This window comes from Anopheles maculipalpis, chromosome 2RL, assembly GCF_943734695.1.
Source record: "Anopheles maculipalpis chromosome 2RL, idAnoMacuDA_375_x, whole genome shotgun sequence".
NCBI lineage: Eukaryota > Metazoa > Arthropoda > Insecta > Diptera > Culicidae > Anopheles > Anopheles maculipalpis.
In genome coordinates this window covers 35,542,538-35,560,277 of record NC_064871.1, presented here as the reverse complement: position 1 = coordinate 35,560,277, position 17,740 = coordinate 35,542,538, and the positions used below count along the sequence as shown (strand labels likewise).

At 45.8% G+C, this 17,740-nt stretch overlaps 1 protein-coding gene across 1 annotated transcript in view; it reads left to right on the top strand.

The window, feature by feature from the left end:
- The window catches only part of LOC126559639 (serine-rich adhesin for platelets-like), a 39,822-nt gene extending 22,779 nt beyond the window's left edge, over positions 1-17,043 (top strand). The window contains exons 7-12 of the mRNA XM_050215808.1: positions 11,212-11,420; positions 11,519-12,437; positions 13,372-13,952; positions 14,129-16,152; positions 16,219-16,423; positions 16,501-17,043. Coding sequence (XP_050071765.1) covers positions 11,212-11,420; positions 11,519-12,437; positions 13,372-13,952; positions 14,129-16,152; positions 16,219-16,423; positions 16,501-17,043 — 4,481 coding nt within the window. The remainder of the gene's footprint in view (positions 1-11,211; positions 11,421-11,518; positions 12,438-13,371; positions 13,953-14,128; positions 16,153-16,218; positions 16,424-16,500) is intronic.
- Positions 17,044-17,740: the final 697 nt, after the last annotated feature.

The following is a 17,740-nucleotide window of genomic DNA, read 5'->3' as shown; positions in this document are numbered from 1 at the left end:
CTGCTAGCTCACCAACCAAAGGGGTTAACATTCATTGAATTGTGTGATCGTGCGCCACACTAATACGGCGATTGCGTTTTATAAGCCTTTTGGGGTTGTAGAGATTCACCCAACTGTGGTAAAAATATGCGAACACCCCCAGGGTTTGCCAAGAAAATTGGAGCATTCTTTTCTGATTTTCTTATCCACTTTTCTTTACCTATTGTGTCTTCTCTTCGTCTCGATTCTACTCGATCATCCCGCCTGTTCTGTTCATGATGCCAGCCAGTTGTTATCAAAAACCCAAAATCTTACATTCAATTAATGCCTTCGTGCATTTTCCTAGCGAACTATGTAAGGTAATATATCACGTTAAAATATAAATTATTTTATCCGACTATCTCTCTCAACCTTGATCCCGCCCACTTTGAGTCCTGATGCAACTTTCAAATCAATTAGTTTTGCTCTCATTCGATGTATCCTGTTATTATTTGATTGCATGCAAATTTCTTTCCGCTGTGCGTTTGCAAAATTCACAGTGCAGTGCTCTCCAAGGTTTACGTGTGTTTGTGTGTGTGTGTGTGTGTGTTCCGAGATGCACATGACTCTCGCATGTCCCTTGCTGTCGAATGCAACCCTTTTGCATCATTTGATACCGATAATGATGCATTTGTTGTGCTTCGCCGTTCAGGTTCTCTGGTTTTTTGTTGTTGTTGTTCTATGCTGCTTTTGCTGCTGCATCTGTGGTTGTGATATGGGCAGATCCTCTCGCTTTCATTCCCTTGCTTTCGTTGAGACAAAGGAACTCTGTCCTTCGACTCTCTGAAATCCAGACTCAATGAACAAAGCTATGTATATAACACGAAAGAGAGAGAGAGAGAGAAAGAAAGAGAGAGAGAGAGATTATGAGTAGAAAGGGTGGTATGTATGTATGTATATGAAGATGTTAAAGCAATGACACGTACAGAAGAGTCCCGGCTTAACCACTAGCAAAAGGCTATTTTCCCAAGACAGAGTCAATTCGATTCGTGCACAATTCAATTTGACTGTGTCGCTTATCCAACCCCCTCCCCCCTCCCCCCCCCCCCCCATTGCAAGCGAGAAGTTGCATTTATGCCTTACACGGATGCTGATTCCTGCAGCGCACCAACGCTGTATCAACGAGAGAGATGCATCTTCCTTCCACCGGCTTTTATTGTAACCCGGTGCCGGCAGCCTACGATCATCCCCGCGTACAAAACCGGCTTACACACCAGCCCCCCTACCACCCCCACCCGGTGGAAAATCCACTGTCCACCGTCGTCCCCGGGTGAGAGGCTGTGTTGTCCGAGGGGTGCGTGGGAAGGGCATTTGTCACCGAGACGGAAGATCCGCAGGGAATTCGCTCTATCGCATTTTCCGCATCTGTGTTGTGCAGAAACCATTCCGCTTTTCCATTCACTCGGGCCTCTCGTTCGCTCGCTCGCCCGGGCGGGGGGGGGGGGGGGGAGGTTGCTTTTCCCCCGATTGCTTTGCCGATGGGGGTTTGCTGCTCACCGTCTCGCTTTCGCACGCAATATCCCGAAAACAGCTACATAGCGTGCAACTGCCGCCACCACCACCACCACCACACTGCCTTGGTTTTGGTGCTTCGCTGGTCGCCGCGGTTCCAAACTGAAACGGTGCGCTACGCCAGCTCAGTTAGTCATCGAGTGCTGTGCAGTGCTGTTCGCCTAGCTTTTGACCGCGCGTTCAAACAAACCCCGGGCGCCCGGTGGGTGTGTGCGTGATTGTGATTCGTCCGTGTTCGTCTAGTGTGTGCAATTTTCAATGCTCGCGAAGCTTTCGCCCTGCGACAACATATTTATTTGTTTATATAGTAACGAGCTTGCTAAGTAACCGATCCAACAACTAAAAAGCCACATTTGGTGGAGAAGCAAAAACAAATTAAAAATTAATTAAAAAAACCCCTAAAGCAAGCAATTCGGCGACGTGATCTTGTTTTAACAATACCCCTCCCCAAGAGTGGAGAAAGTAAAACAGTCTCGGGCGGGCTGCGAGTAGCTGAGAACGGAATCATACTGCTGGAGAACCTCGAAGTGACAACATCCTCGCGGGCGGCAGCTAGTGCAAGTTTTGTGGCCGAGTTTTCCTGCGCATAGTTTTATGTAGGTGTTCGTTCCTTTATCGTTCCTTTCGCTAGGCGTACAAAAGAAAATACGTGTCAATATTCACCCCCTTTAGGAAAAATGTATTCCACACTCGAACGACGAATAATTATATTCGTTAAACTCGATCACGCGATATCATTCTGTCGACCCCCTCTCTGCTCTTATTATTGGTGGTGTTTTGTGTGTGTGTGTGTTCTTAGTCTCTTTATTGTTGGTGGGTGAATGCGTGTGTGTGTGTGTTAATGTGTGCTTGTGTGTTCTGCTGTAGAATATTAAATTTCGTTTTTCCCTATTCTGTGTGTATATGTGCATGTGTTTCCAGTTCCGTTTGTTTGTTCTAATTCCAATCGTGTCGGCAGGGCAATTTGCAGAGGATGTCGTTGAGGTACAACCATCCCCACGGCCATCCCCGGCAGTAAGGCAATAAGGGGTGAAACTATAATGTGACAGTGGATCAGATATTGGTGTTTTTTTGTTGCTGTTTCCTTGTGAAGTGTGCAGTGGCCGATGACAGAGCGAGCCTGCCTGCCTGTTGTCTGCGGTTTGAGAACCTGTTACAGTGTTCTGCATGCTGGAAGATCGTTGGGACCTTTTTTTTTTTTAAACACTTATCGTGTGAGATATCTCTGTGACTTCTGTGTGTGATATGTGAGCTGTAAAATCGGCAAAAATATTTATAAAAAATATTTATTTTCTAAATAATTTTCTGACTGCATTGTGATTTGAATTAACAGCATGCTCTGGAAGAGAAAGTGGTTCATTCGGTGAAAAAAACACTTCAAACAGCTTTCCCTAAAATATCTAAAACAAAATCATTAGAACAATATTTTTACTGTAAGTATTTTGCAAACTGTTCTACAAGAAAAAAAAGTAGTGCATTGAGGGAGAAAAAGAAACAACTAAAACTGAAACCAAACACAAAAACCCACGACAAAAAGAAGACGCAACAGCAAATGGAAAATTCAACCCACAAGAGCGATGCGTGCGTGAAATGAAATCGTAAAAGCAACGAATAGCAAAAAGAAAATATAATTACGAAAAACCTCTCACCGCACACAAATCATACGCCCGCCCTCCCTCAAGCCTCCTCCCTCCTGATGGATGTTGGAAGGAAAAAAAAAAACGAAATGAGATGAAAAACGCAACAAGCGAAGAGAAACGATTAAGGAAAGAGAAGCAACTATGTATGGAAGCAAATGAAGCAGCAAACAAAAAATAAAAGGAGTAAAAGAAAATCATACACAGATCCCAACTGCCCGAAATGGGCGCCTTTGATCGGCTCGATCTTTAATTGTTTCTATTTGCTGCCATTGTGCTGCTGTTGTTGTGTTTGATCCTGTTTTTTTTTGTATGTATTTTTGTTTCTTTTTACATTTGCTCTTTTTTTTGTTTCGTGTGATGATCATTATTTGCATTGCACCTGCATTATTGCAATTCCTGTAGAGAGAGAGAGAGAGAGAGAGAGCACGATTTTATGATGGGTGCTGTGGTCACCATTTTTTTTGCAGAAGCATTTTCTCTTTTTGATTAGAAAACGGTGCAATATCGGCACGTAGTTTCGTGTGCCAATATTCAAATACAAGGGCGCCAATGATGGTGGCCGGTTGTGCGTGATAGGTGGCTATTACTGTTTCTCCCTTGGACCACCTTTAGCCACAAACACCCACCTAAGGGTTACAGGTTTTTAGCATATCCGTGTTTTGTTGTTGCTTTTGCTCGAATTTTCATTTCGTTTTTTTTTTCGGGCCTACGTCTCCCCCGGTATTGGCGGCCTCGTTTTTTTCCGAGCGCGTCAATGACCTCTTCCGTTGGCGGAGGCGGAGTTTCCGCACGTACGAACGGCATCATCATCCGTTTTCCGCATGGCCACATTTCTTCGGCCCGCTGCTGCGTTTCCTAACTTCAGCTTATGGCTGTAATGTGCTTGGCAGCGCTCTCCGTGTTGTGCAGTGTAGCTAGGCTAGGCAGGCGCCAAACCCGCTGGTGCTGCAACAGTGTGTGGGTGTGTCTGTATTTGCTGCCTCAGTCTTCTAACGCGTGCCGCGCGATGTCCTGTACGCGCAGAGTCCGAGTAGTTAAGGAGAGATGGAAAAAAAAAACAAGAAATTCTCCAACAATCAAACCCAGGTGAGGCGAGATGTAGAAATGCAGTCCAAATCGGTGTTGGAGGATGGGTGCAATTTCTTTGTGCACCCAGAAGCAAGCGCGCACGAGCGAACAATATAATCGTTGTTTTTATTGCTGCGAGGACGAACACAAGAACGAATCACTGCGCTGGTTGTTGTTGCAACTGCAGGCACATCGCCGCGCCACATCTGTTTGTGTTGAAAATTTCTATTGCTTGCTTGCAACCGTTTCCAGCCACACAGCCGGCTGGCTGTGGGGAAATCTTGTAGCTTGTGCAAAAGTGCATTTGCTGCAATGGCTTTTGTCTGTTTGCTAAACAGTGAAACAAACACCAAAGCCCTTAGATCGCCATCTGCTATTTACTAGACAGGCTAAATTGAGCTTCTTCCATCCCCGCAGCTGGTAGTCCAGAACAGAAGAAGGCGTCTGTCCGATTGTTCGAGCAGTGTTTTACCGACGATCGTCAAGACTGCAGACGGCAATGTGCGCGGGTGCTTCCAAAACCGTTGTCATCAAAGAGGAATGAAAATGTGAGGTGCCAAAGAAACATGCAACATCCGAGGATGCATTTACCCCAGAGTACGGGTACCAACGCCCCAAACAGGAAGCACTGTAGAAAAGCATGTGGCAATGGAGTTGAAGTTTGATGTGTGAGAGATATACTCATTCTCTCTCTCTCTCTCTCTCTCGCTCGTGTGCAATGACGGGTTTTTGTGTGCCCATTGGGAAAGCGTATGCTCTCCAAAGAACGAATCCATTTTTCATTGTCTGTGCATGCTCGGAAGGCGGGTGATCAGGAAGAGATCGAGAAGGGGAGGTGGGTGGCGCAAGCACTACGACTAGTTAGCTATTAAATGAGAAGAACGGATTAAGGGATGGAACTGAGAAGAAATTGGGACAATTATGAAATTTATGAGGCTGGTGAGTGAGGCTTTTGGCTCAATCTGACAGCAGCCATAATAATGCTAACGTAAATGTAGAGTTTATTAAACCAAGATCTTTATGTGAACCTCCCTATTGACAAATTTGCCTTAATAACCCCTAGTAAGGATTTTTTCAGTACAGATTTGCCTTAGTAGTGCCTTAGTTGGTGGATTTACAAAGATTCTGTCAATCGGGTTCCCAACACATCCAATACTACGCCCCGGTACACATTTGAACGCAATCGCCGTGGGCCCGAGTCTCTGTTGCGGCAGGTCATGGTATCAGATGGGCGAGTGCGAGTTTTAGACGACCTCTTTTTTTATCAACATCTTCCCTCTTATCACACCCCCAGAGCACAGCTGCGATTTCGCGATTATGCGCACATGCGTCCTCATCCTGCAAGTGCTTATGTTTGTGTGAGTTTTTCTTGAACAACGGGGAATTGGCCGATGATGGAATTGCCATCATCGGCCACCATCTCATCGTTCTCTCGCCCTCACTCGCTCACTCACTCTGTGAAATGTGCCTGTGTCTTGTTGGCTTATGCATAACGCGAGCGGAATGCAGATGAGATCATCGTGAATATTCAGCCCCCCCCCCCCCCCCAGGTTTCGGAAGAGCCAAAAATTCAATGTGTGCGCGAGAAACTGGGAATGGAAAAGAGCAAAACGGCCGGTTGCGTTTTGCTTTCCTCGATGCGCAGACAATCAGTCAGCAGCCGGTTATACGGCTGGGTATTTTTAATATTCCTTTTTTTTTTATAAGTTTATTTCAATATGTCTCTTTTAAGTACAACTTTGCACTGCTCTTCGGTTTTATGTGGGCACGTTGATCATAACGCTGTGCGAATGCGAAAAACGGTAGGAGAAATGCAAAGAAGAGATCCATTTTTGTGTCATTTTTATGACAACATTATGGCGAGCCAATGGACCTGAGCATTGCTCATGCTTGGAGGGAAGAAATTCCTGGAAACTAACGTGTAATGTTTAACCAGAGTCACCGCTACGGAAATATGCGTTGAATCATTTTTAAATTCAATAAATTTCTAACTTAAAATTGCTTACAAAAATTGTCCATGGTAATTAAAAAAGTAATAATTCTTTACTGTCCCTGGAAAGTTGGTTTAAGTGTGCCCCCCCTCCTGCTGCTGTTCCGTACCAGTAGTGGTGCAAAATGTAAGCTTAAAACAATGACAGAACCACCACCATAATCATCATCACCGCCCATGCTACTGCTTGGTGTGTGAGGCCAAATTTGGTGTCAGTTTTTGCTGTTGGTTTCATTTTAGCGCTACGCAATAGAATGCCAGTGGAGGAACAGTGTAATAACAATAATGGCCGCAATAGTAATAAACCATAGTCGACGGGCTGGGTCGATCGTCCCCCAACAAACACTACACCAGCGTTGCGAGTGCAGCAATGAGATCATTTCTACCATTTCTGTTTAGACCATGGTTAGATTCTGTTAGCCCGGGGAGAGGACACGCCTTGGTGTGCTGTGCTACGGGAATGGGTTGGATGGATTTGATTTTTTCTTTCTTCTGTGTCGTTGTCTTGGGGATATGATGTGCAAAATGTATGAAAAACGGGGGTTAGAGTCCCGAGAGGTGGAAATATATTTATTCTTTTTTTTTTTTTGTTATTATAAGCCAAAGCAGGCGATGGGAAATTGCGAAACCGGACGTGTACGCTGGAGAAAGAACAGCGAGCGTTAGCTACGAACAAGCGCCTAGAAAAGCACAAACTGTATAACGATGGCAATGGAAAATAATTCACAGCAGTGGCTTGGAAGGAACGAAATGGTGGAGAGACACTCCACATTTGGAAGGGAATGAAGAAATACAAAAAAAAACATCTTGTTAAAGAACAGATAATTAGGTTAGAGAAACAAACCATAGATGTTATTATACGTTAAGTAAAAGTATAAAATTATTGCTACTTAAGCAATGCAGTTTAAGCGAGCAATTTAACGAACCAAGAAGGAAATGAAAGACTAAACAACAAGCAAAAAAAAGCTCGAGAAAATGCAACATCTTTATGTGAATCTACAGTTTAAAATTGGAAGGAAAACCCGTGTCCAAGATTTAGCGCAGAGATGGAAAAATAGAGAGAAACAAATTATCACCCCGTGACCCTCTCTCGATCGACTATCCCCGTTGTTGCGCGATCGTTGGCTACTCGCCGGTAGTAGCGTTGGTAGTTGATTCATCAACCATTTCTGCACCATCCACCCCTCCTGGCGAACGCCGCCACCCGCAAATAGAGAAACCCAGCCACCAAGCCGTACCTGGCTGCCTGTTGCCAATCGTTCAGTTCAGTTTGAAGTTTCGTTCCGTTCGTTTTGACCGGCCGGTCCGTAGGTTCCAATTATGATTCAAAACGGTTTTTATTGAATGCATCGCTTTACGGTACACAGAGCTATCGGTGTGTCTGCACGTGTTCGCGTTGCGTGTGCAATGCTCCGAAACGCGCATAAGACGGAACACACTCGTTTAGATGGAAGCTGCTGTGGGACACCGCCCTGACTCTCTCGCTCCACCCTATCTTTGCAGCTTTGGGGAAATGGCCTTGGCCAGTGGAAGAAGCAATCCACGTGTATCCCAAACCAACGACTGCAGGGTAGAAGGGGTGTGGCTGAACGATCGAGGGGATCGGGAAGTGGGAAGGGGTTAGTGAAATAGATTGATGAAAGTTTTGGTCCCACCCAGTGTAGCGTTCGTTGTACGCGTGGTGGTGGAAAAATGGCTAGAAAACGTGGAAAAATGGGGCCTCCGAGTCGCGCCACTGATTGAGGCCACGGAAAGTAGCGGTTTGTTCGGTTGTTGTTGGTGTGGTCACTACTTTGTTGCTTGCGGTGGAAACGATGGAAAATGGCAAGGGAAATGGAAGCACCAGAAGGTGTTGGGAAATTTTTCGGTGAAACTTTCTCCAGTGAGCTGTGGACGATGAAATGTTTTGCCCGTTTTCCGTGGCCACGAGATCGTTGTTTTTGCTTCCACTTTTATTTGTTCATTTCCAACCCCGGGTGAAATGGCGTCCGTTTGAAAACTGATTTCCCTTCACCGAAATTCGTGGTCCGCCGTTTGCTTCTTCTGGCAGGATTTTCCATTTTGTCAATTTCTTTTCGCTGTCTCTACCGTCCAGATAGCATACCCCCCAACCTACAGCTCTCACTCATTAGTGTTCAAACTCTTTCTAATTTCATCTCGCTTGGCTTTAGTGGCGGCCCAGGGGTACCGAGGCAGTTGAAATCGGTTGGGTTTCTGTACTGCGCACATTTTCGCTACGTTTCCGGTTCACGTTAGAAGCGACGGTGCAGGGTTAATTTTCTTTTCCACCTCGTTGGGGTCGTCGCGGTCAAGGGCTCGCAATCGCGCTGGGGGAGGGCTTCGTGAAGATCACTGTCATTCCGAAAACGCGGCCCTCACTTTTCGGTGTGTTGGTAGTTTTGGTAGCCGCGAGATGCACCACCCGTAGTGAATCGGCGTCAGCAGTGCACAAGTATTCGTGTTTAATTCCTCCAAAAATAGCATCGCGTTGGCATTCCGTTGGTATTTTCCTTACCTCGGGCAGCACTTTCCAAAGCAGCAGCAACTACTCCTGCAGTCAGTTGTACGATGGTTTCTCTGTGTGTGTGAGTGTGTGCGTACTAAGGAAACCAACCAACCAGGAGAGCATTTTCCGGAACAGCCCTTTAGCGTACGTAGCGTGAGATTCAAATTGAGTGCTGTGTCACACTACTTCGCCGCAAAGAAGTCTTTGACGAAAGCCATATTTGAAACAGAAAGTTCTTCTTATAATACGAATAGGTCGCGTAAACAACCAGTGTTTGCGTCATGCACACTCTAACCCCTGCAGGCTTTCGGACGGTCAGTGGTAAAGGTAAACTTCCGTGAAACACTCGCCTGCACGGGGTCTAAACTGTTTCGCAATCTCGTATGATGCGCTGCATTATGGATCGATGTGTTTAAAAATGAAAACGGAATGACTCTGTTCCCAAGCAGGTGCCCGACCGGAAGCAAAGCTAAATTTGTACATTAGCAATAATGGATGATCGCTTCCTATTTTATTGCTTCAATTTTCCAATCGTTTGACGCAAACGAACCATTATGCTATTCATGTCGTTCGTAGCATGGTGCCGATTCTACACCTGATAGCTTCATGCAGATATGTTTGCAATCAATGTTTGATTGTTGTGGAAAAATGTTTTATTTTTCGCCTCATTCTGTGTTCTAGAACCTTTGCTCGGTTTGACCTTTCATGCTCAGTGACTGACTGCTTCGTGCCCAAAGTCGTGCCCTAAACTGAGCATGTTATAAACAAACAAACGGTTTTATAAATGAACGCAATATTTCGCCTACTGGCGAAACGGTAAAAGTCACAAAATCATTACGGTGAGTTTAGCAACTTTAGCCAGCCGACAGCGGCGCCAGTCTTCACATACCCATACATTTCAACTCGGGGGTTCAAATCCCATCTGGACCGTTCCCCCCGCAGTGAGGAATTTGACTATCCAACTATGTTGTTATTGCGCAAGTCTTAGCTAGACTGGAGTTACTGGAAGCTGGAGCTCGGTCGTACGATTATTTCAAATTTTGTATGCAATTTGACAGATGAATAGGATGACAGTTTTGGTTGCACGATCATGATCGGACAAATCATATACAAGATAAAACGACCAATAATCGTACGACTGAGCAGTGACTTAAACCATTCAATGGCCGGCGTGACCTAGTAGGTCGTTTAGTCAAGAAGGAGAAGAATAGTTTACCAAGTCTAAATGTCAACAGCTTAAAACCAAACTTAGTAAAACCAATTCCGGACTAAAACTGCCAACAAATCCCTAAACTTTTCCCACTTTTAATCACTCATCTCAACTCCTCCACTGAATGTGAATGTGGAATGAGTTATGACTATCATAAAAGAATCAAAGAATACTGCCATCGGGGAATATCCAAAAATGAAATTTTCTCGTATCAAACGTATCTCTACTCTCCACTCTGTTGATCATTATCTGTCTGGCCTAATACTTACCCACTGGTGAATTTATTTACCTTCTTTTTTTGTTTTGTGTGTGTGTGTGGTTTTTGCAAACTCATTGAGATAATAATCAAACTTTTAATAGACAATGGCGCTAGCTGAAACGTATATTATTCGGAGAAAGAATGGAAAGTAGTGCGCAAAAAATTGCGAAAAATTATCCACATTCCACCGTGTGCAGGTGTTTCGCTTTGTGGCACGCTTCGGTGGTGCGATTGTTTTGCGTGAGAATTGCAATAGAAAATGTTGAACCTATTTTCGCCAGCGAATCACGTGGAAGTGGGCAAAAAAAAGCATCTGATCATGGTGCTATATTACACTTGTGAATGTATGCAAATCTGTATATTGCGTGTCCATCTTTCTAGTGCAGCTAGCGATCGGTAAAAATTGTGCTGTATTAATATGATATACATTAAGGAAATTGATCCCAGTATTCCAGAAACAGCACTAAAATGCGTGTGTGTAATTTGATTTTGAGGTCAGCTGAGGCCTTCCAAAACGATGATGGTAATGGAGCTGTTAGTGATTGACAGCTCTTTGACAAGTCATTGAAGTGTGCAATGCCATTAGTGTCGTTTAGGTGGTGCTTTATAGCTAACGAATAAAAAAAGTACACCTAGTTTGAACCGACTAGGACACTTTTGGCGCTACTCAAAGCAAAAGCCGTGCGCTTCCAACGAGTTCATGATGTCATGCAATGCAAATTTGCGAAAATTCGTCACTATGACTCTAGGTCGGGTCGGTTTACTTACTCTGCCGTTCGCTTTGGGCGGTGTACGATGGTGATCGAATGTTTGTTTAGCCTTGTTAGTATAGTTTTCAGGTTGTGAATATTTACAGGCCTCATCAGCTTCGTGCTGTTTGCTGAAGGAAGCATCCTTTCCTTTTTATTACTCTAAATTATATGCAACTGTATGGCAGCAGTAAGACACGCTTAGATCTTCGCTTGTGCTAATGGTAATGTACACGTTCTACCGTTCTCTCCTTCACAGATGATCCACAGAAAGTAACGGATTGTTTAATAACATTTGCCAAGGAGAAAACTCGAGATAATATCACGGTGATAATAGTTTTCCTAAAGGATCCGCAGACCATCATCAAGGAAACACCATTTATCGAAGAAATAGAAGCTCGGGCAAGACTACGATCCGGCCAAAACATGGAGATTAACGGAGCCGCCAGTAACGGCTATCTGGGAGAGGTATGCATTTAGCAATATCAAACGAATGTGTGCACCAGTTTCAGGAATAGTTTTAATGATTCGATCTTTTGTTGAAACATCTTGCTTTTGCTTCAAAGAACAACTCAATGGGCATGGAAGATCATAAAACTTTCGACGACATTCAGAACTTCATGACGGAAAGTGTTATGCTGGAACCAAAGTCTGCCGCCACGCAATTCGTCGGTCCGATGGATGATATGGGCTTTCTGTCGGATGGTGGCTTCGGACCAGAGACGGACGTTGACGGAGTGCACGACAGCAAACAGCAATCACCTAGTCCACTGTTAGAGGAGCCAGTGAAGCATTCGGAGCTTGACAATGGTGACATCGAACATGACATCGTCAACGTAGAAAGTGTTGAACAGCATACGATGAACCATCACAATCCTTTTGCGCAATCGTTAAATGCACCGCTCGATCTGCCTAGCAATACTCTGCCCATCGTACCAGGTACTAATGAGTTTGACGAGGAAGACCCCACATCACCATCGAGCGTCAGCGTGGCCGATCCGGTCGATCTGTTGTCCGAGGATCATCAAGCGGGCGATGCAGTTCCGCACGTGAACGGTAACGGTGAGCATCATTACGATGAGCCAAATGAAACCGAGGACGAAGAACTGCAGGAGGGTGGTGCAATAATGGAACACGAAGGTGCAGAAATCGTACCCACCTTGAAGGCAGAGCTGAATGCAGATGAAATAGTTCCTCTCAAATCGATTGACGAACCGATCGTTAATGAGCTGCTGGGTGGTGATTCAATCGTCGATAATAAGCTGATCGATCAGCTCGATTCGTTCGGCATTCCGGAGGCAATTCGACGGCAGCTGATCGAACAGCAGGTTAGCGGGGCAGCAATGCTGCATGAGCAGGAGGAAGATGACGACGAGGGTCAGCTCATAGCGGAGGAAAAGCATTCTGAGTTCGACGGTACCGACGATGGTGCTGAGAAGGAGGACCTGCATCATGAAAAAGTTTTCGACAGTGATTATGGTGCTGGTAAGTAATGGGAGAAAGATATTGAAAGGAGCATGAAATCTTAGTTTGTAAGATCATTTTCTGTAAAACGCCAGACATCAGTGTTGGTTGAATTTTCGCAAGAATATTATTTAATTTACTAGCATATCTCGGGTCGATTATTCGGCCTATTTTTGTATTGTGGCTTTATGTGTTTGTAAGCATAAGCAGGTTCTGCAAAAGAAGAATCCGCAAACCTTTTTTAACAAACTACATTCATATCCTTTCAGATACTTAAACCATGCTAGCTTAAACATTGAATTCATTGTTTTTAAATGGAAAATTAACCAAAACATAGCTTTGTAGCATAATTAAGTTGAACATGCTTTGTAGAACGATTAATATCGCCCCATAACGGACAGTTTGTCCTGGTGTATCAACTGCTGATGAGCCGAGCTTTGACGTTTGCGTTCTTCGGGCGAACATCGTTCTAGGACCGGGGCGATATTTATTTGCATCGGGCGAACAAAATGCAACGCCTCGAATCTCGCTCTCATTTCGAACGCGCTCTCACGCACGCTCTCACTCTTTCTCTTTCACGCATCTCGCGCGTTGCGAGCAAAATATGCTCAGTTCTTGTTGGTTCAGTTAGTTTCTTGTGTGTAGCCGCTGCTGATGAATCATAGCAGGCTCTACGTGTGTGTCAGTTTTATTAGCCGTTTGTCCCATCTACCATATCGTGGTAATCATTTGTTTGAGTAATAAACGCGCAATATAACGTACATTTTGCGACAGCAGTTTTGTAAGCGCTGAAACGCGAAACGGTAAACCGGCAGTGCAAGCAAGAAGGGTGGGGGGGGGGGGGGGGGGGAGAGCGACATTGTTGTATCTCGCCGTCATTTTGTTCAATTCCGAGAGCGATCGTCCAAACTTCACCCGTGTACCGTTTTCCTTCTCTTTCTCGCAACGTGTCAAGATCATCATAGTGCAGACGTCAAACAGGATGATGATGCCGGTTGCTGCGAAGATTCAGAAGAAGACGAATGGGACTACGTGAAGGTGAACAACCAACAGCAGGAGGAACAACAGCAAGAATCGCAACCAGCGCATGAAAAACAGCCGGAAAGTACTCCCTCGGAAGACATTACCCGTACGGTTGAGTACAGCAGCAACAGTTTCGCACCCGACGACCAGCTACAGCAGGAGAACGGCGACGTACAGCAGCAACAGCGGGAGCCAGAACTAGAACAACACTTCGAACAACGTGCGGAGGAGGAGCAGTTCGAGCAGGAGGAAGTGGTAGACCAAGCGCTGCCGTCGCGCGAGGAAGAGGATCGTGAAGAGGAAGAGGAACAGGAGGTGCAGGCAGAATATCACGAAGAAACGAAGGCGGCTGTGCCGAATGTCAGTGAATCGGTGGTGACGGCAGATATTCTTGGCGACAACACGGAATCGACCGTGTCGGAGGAGTGTACGAAAGAAGTTGATGATGTCATCAGTGCTGCTGAAACAGAAACCAAGGAAGTTGTCAATTTGCTGAACGACGAATTTAGAGAGGTAAGTAGGGGATCTTTTTCTTCTATCCCCACCGGGTGTTGAGTGCGTGAAAGTGAGAAAATAGTGCGCTGTGGATTTCTCATACCATTCTGGTGCAATTTGTGTGTCGTTGGACCAATACGATTGTTTTGTTTTTGGTATGCAAAATACAATTAACCGACGTTTTTGTATTCCAGGACGTTCCACCGCCAACTACGACGGACGCTTTGTTTGAAACCAACTGCATAAACGAAGAAAACACCGAACCAACACCCTTCGTGCCCAGTGATTGTGTAAACATGGAGGCTAGCATGTACGGTGGTTCAATTTCCGACCAACCTCTATCGCCGAATACGCCAGTATCGCCGGTAGAGAACTTCCCGGTGCAACAGCAGCAGCAGCCGCAATATTCCGACGAAAAGGATATGTTCGGTTCGAGCATGGACGAAACTATGAGTCCGACTGGCGAGGGAGAGGAACTGAAGGAAAAGCATCTGTATGAAACCGAAGAAAAGCTGATGAATTTGCAACATCAGGAGGAGGAAAGCAGTGCTGGAGCTGCCGGAGATTACGGTTCACAGTTGAATCCGGACGCGAAAGAATTTGTCCCGGTAGCAGGATCGGCGACCGGTGAGATGAATGCCAAGCTGCACGAAAACATTAAGCTGCGCGATGACGCAATCGTGGCACAAAGTCCCCGCAAGGGTACAATGTCGTCGATGGAGGATCTCGACGTACCGGCCGAAACAGTGTTCCAGACGGAGATGGATAAGAGACCGCACGAGTTTGAGGAGTTCGAGGGAGGCAATGGTACCGATGACAGTGCCGGAGACAATCGCCTGCGATCCCCCCTGGCTGTGCATCCGTTCGATCTGAGCCGATTCAATGAAGAAACTGTAGTGGAGCAAGAGCTGAAAGATTCAAATGTTACCGCAGAAATAACCAATGGCGGTGACTACATTGTTCCGAACAGCACTGGTGATTTGTTGCAGACGGCGAATATAAATGGTGGACTGTACGGAACAGATGAAATGGAATTGCTTAATAAGGTGCAGGAACTACCAACCGATGACGAACCAACAATTGAAAGGGCCGCCGAATCAACCAACACCTTCGCCGAGTTCGATCCTGTGGGTGAAACAGTCGGTAGCGCCAAGGAGGAATTGTATGTGGAGCAAAAGGAAACGGTAGATGTTTCACCCACTGCTTCGGAGTTGATTGCGGAAACAATGGATCGTATGGCTGGCGAAGAAATGCAACTAGATGAAGGATACATGAACCAGCTTCCGTCGGATCAAATCCCGAAAAGCATGGTCTCGGACATATCGCAAAGCCCGGAGTTTAAGATGCTGCAGTCGTCTATTGAGCAGTTTACTTTGGGTAAAACTGTGGAAAGTGAGGTCGTCGAAGATCAAGAAATGGAAGCAACAAACTTCCAGAAGGAATCATCTGCACTGGAAGCATCCGTTTACGAACCGGAACCAGCACTAATTTCTACCCAAGATCCGCCCGCTCAACAGCTGACAAGCAACGAACAAATTCTCCAAGCTTCGCAAGGTTTTGCTGACCTGATGGGCGTATCGGAACCGGTAAGCGAACCACAGGAACCTTTACCTCAAGAGAAGCCAGTTGCCGAGGTTGCGGAAAAACAGCAAAGTGATGAGAAGCTGGTTGAGGAAACGAAGGTAGCGGAAGTGGAAGCAGCATCGAGTGATGTTGCTGCTACTGTTGTTGCGGCTGCTGCCACGGTGGCAGTAGCAGCAGCGGCGGCCACAGCAGCAGTTACCGCAGCCAGTAAGCCCAGTAGTAAGCCAAAGGCATCGACGACGGCTCCTGCAACGAAGAAACCAGCATCCAGTGTATCGGCAAAACCATCCACCGCCGCGTCCAAAGACAGTAGTACCAAGAGTGTTGCTCCTCGTGTTGGCAGCAGCAGCAGCAGTACATCTGGAGCGGCACGCAAACCGCCTGCAGCACCGACTGAAGCTAAGAAAGCTCCAACCGCTCCAAAAACGAGCGTCACAATGAACGGTGTTAAGGAACGGCCTGCCAGTGCTACTTCCACGAAACCATCGATGGCAGCAAAGAAATCGACCACAGATGCAGCCAAGACGGCCACATCTAAGACTACTTCTGCGCCTTCCTCAGCAGCAGCCGCCCGAACAAAGGTGGCCTCTACCACCACCACAACGAAATCGGCCAGTGCAAGTTCAGCTACTAGGTAAATATACAATAAAACGATTGAATCATGTTGTTTTATATTTTAATGCTGGTTAATGTTTTGCAGAACTGCCGCATCCAAATCGGTTACATCTAGCACCACCGCCAGTGCCGCTGCAGCAGGTAAAACAAGCTCGTCCCGGCTGTCGACCACCACAACAACGCGCACAGTCACCTCGCGACCCTCGAGCGCCGTATCGAGTGCCTCAGTTCCTTCGAAAACATCCGCTACCACAACGATCACGGCAAAGAGAACCGCAGCCACAGCAAAGGTAGATTTCCTTCGCATCACTCCCCGTTCTGTAAAATTCTCATAATAAACGATTTTCTTGCTTGCTGTGACTTACAGAGTTCACTAACCAACGGAACTACAACGACTGATGGAGCGTCAACCGCCAAGTCCACCACCAGGACGACCACTACTACCACAAGCAGCACAGTTCCACGGACGGCAGGAACCACCAGAACAACAACGGTCACCAAAACGGCTACCACAACGGCGGCCACCAAGAAACCGCTGGACGTTAAAACTACAGCGACGAAGACATCGCTAACGGCCACCGGTGGTAAAACGACAACCACGCGCACCTCATTGGCTCCCAAAGCCACTGCAACTTCACCGTCCGTTCGGAAAGTGCAACCGAATGGTGTAGCAGCGGCAAAGAAATCTGCCGTTTCGCCGGTTGGTATAAAGAAGCCGCCAACATCAACAGTCTCGAAGTCACCGGTGGCAAAGACGGCTCCTTCAGAAGCATCGACAACGACGGCGACGGTCGCCGAAACGAACGGTACTGTCAATAATGATACGGTGGATGTGGCACCAGCTGTATCAGCACCAGAACCGCAGCAACCCGCTGACCAATTGCTCGTACCCGTACCGCAAGCAATGTGATGTCACTAAAGCAACAAAAAAGGGACTCGCTTTTTTTTCGCGTGGTGAGACCGAATACTGTGTTTATTCGATGATGGTCCTAAACAAACCATTAAACAGCATATTCCTATTGGTGGTTTAATCGTGTTTTAGTTAGTAATGGGACACGATTAAAACACAAAAAGAAAAGAAAAAAACAAGCGAACAGAAATCAATCTCTCTGGTAAGTTTTCGTACTATACCGTCACCAAAAAAAAAAAAAAAACAAATCGCAATCCGTTCGTAATTTTGAGCATAAGAAACAAAAAGAAAAAGAAAACCAGCAACCTCATCAGAGTGACGCGAGCCACAAGTATGGTGTTGTGCATCTTCAGTTTTCAGTTTTGAATAATCGTTAAGATACAAGTTCTTTAACAATACAAGCGTATCAAATATTCTACCAAACCTATTTGACCACGACGATGTTAGTACTTTTCTCCACACGCTATAGTAATTATTGGCATTGTAACTGGTTTTGCAAAGCAGCTGGATGTCGTAGAAACATAGTAGGCCAGTGACGAAAGTGAAGAAGAGAAAAAAAACGAAAAAATCGCTACGATACGAAACGATGAAACACAGTACAGTGCTAAGATTTGAAACGAACCAGAAAACAAACAACAGAAATCGGATACAGCAACACACGCACACACAAACACAAATCTTGAAACTTCCTTTCGTT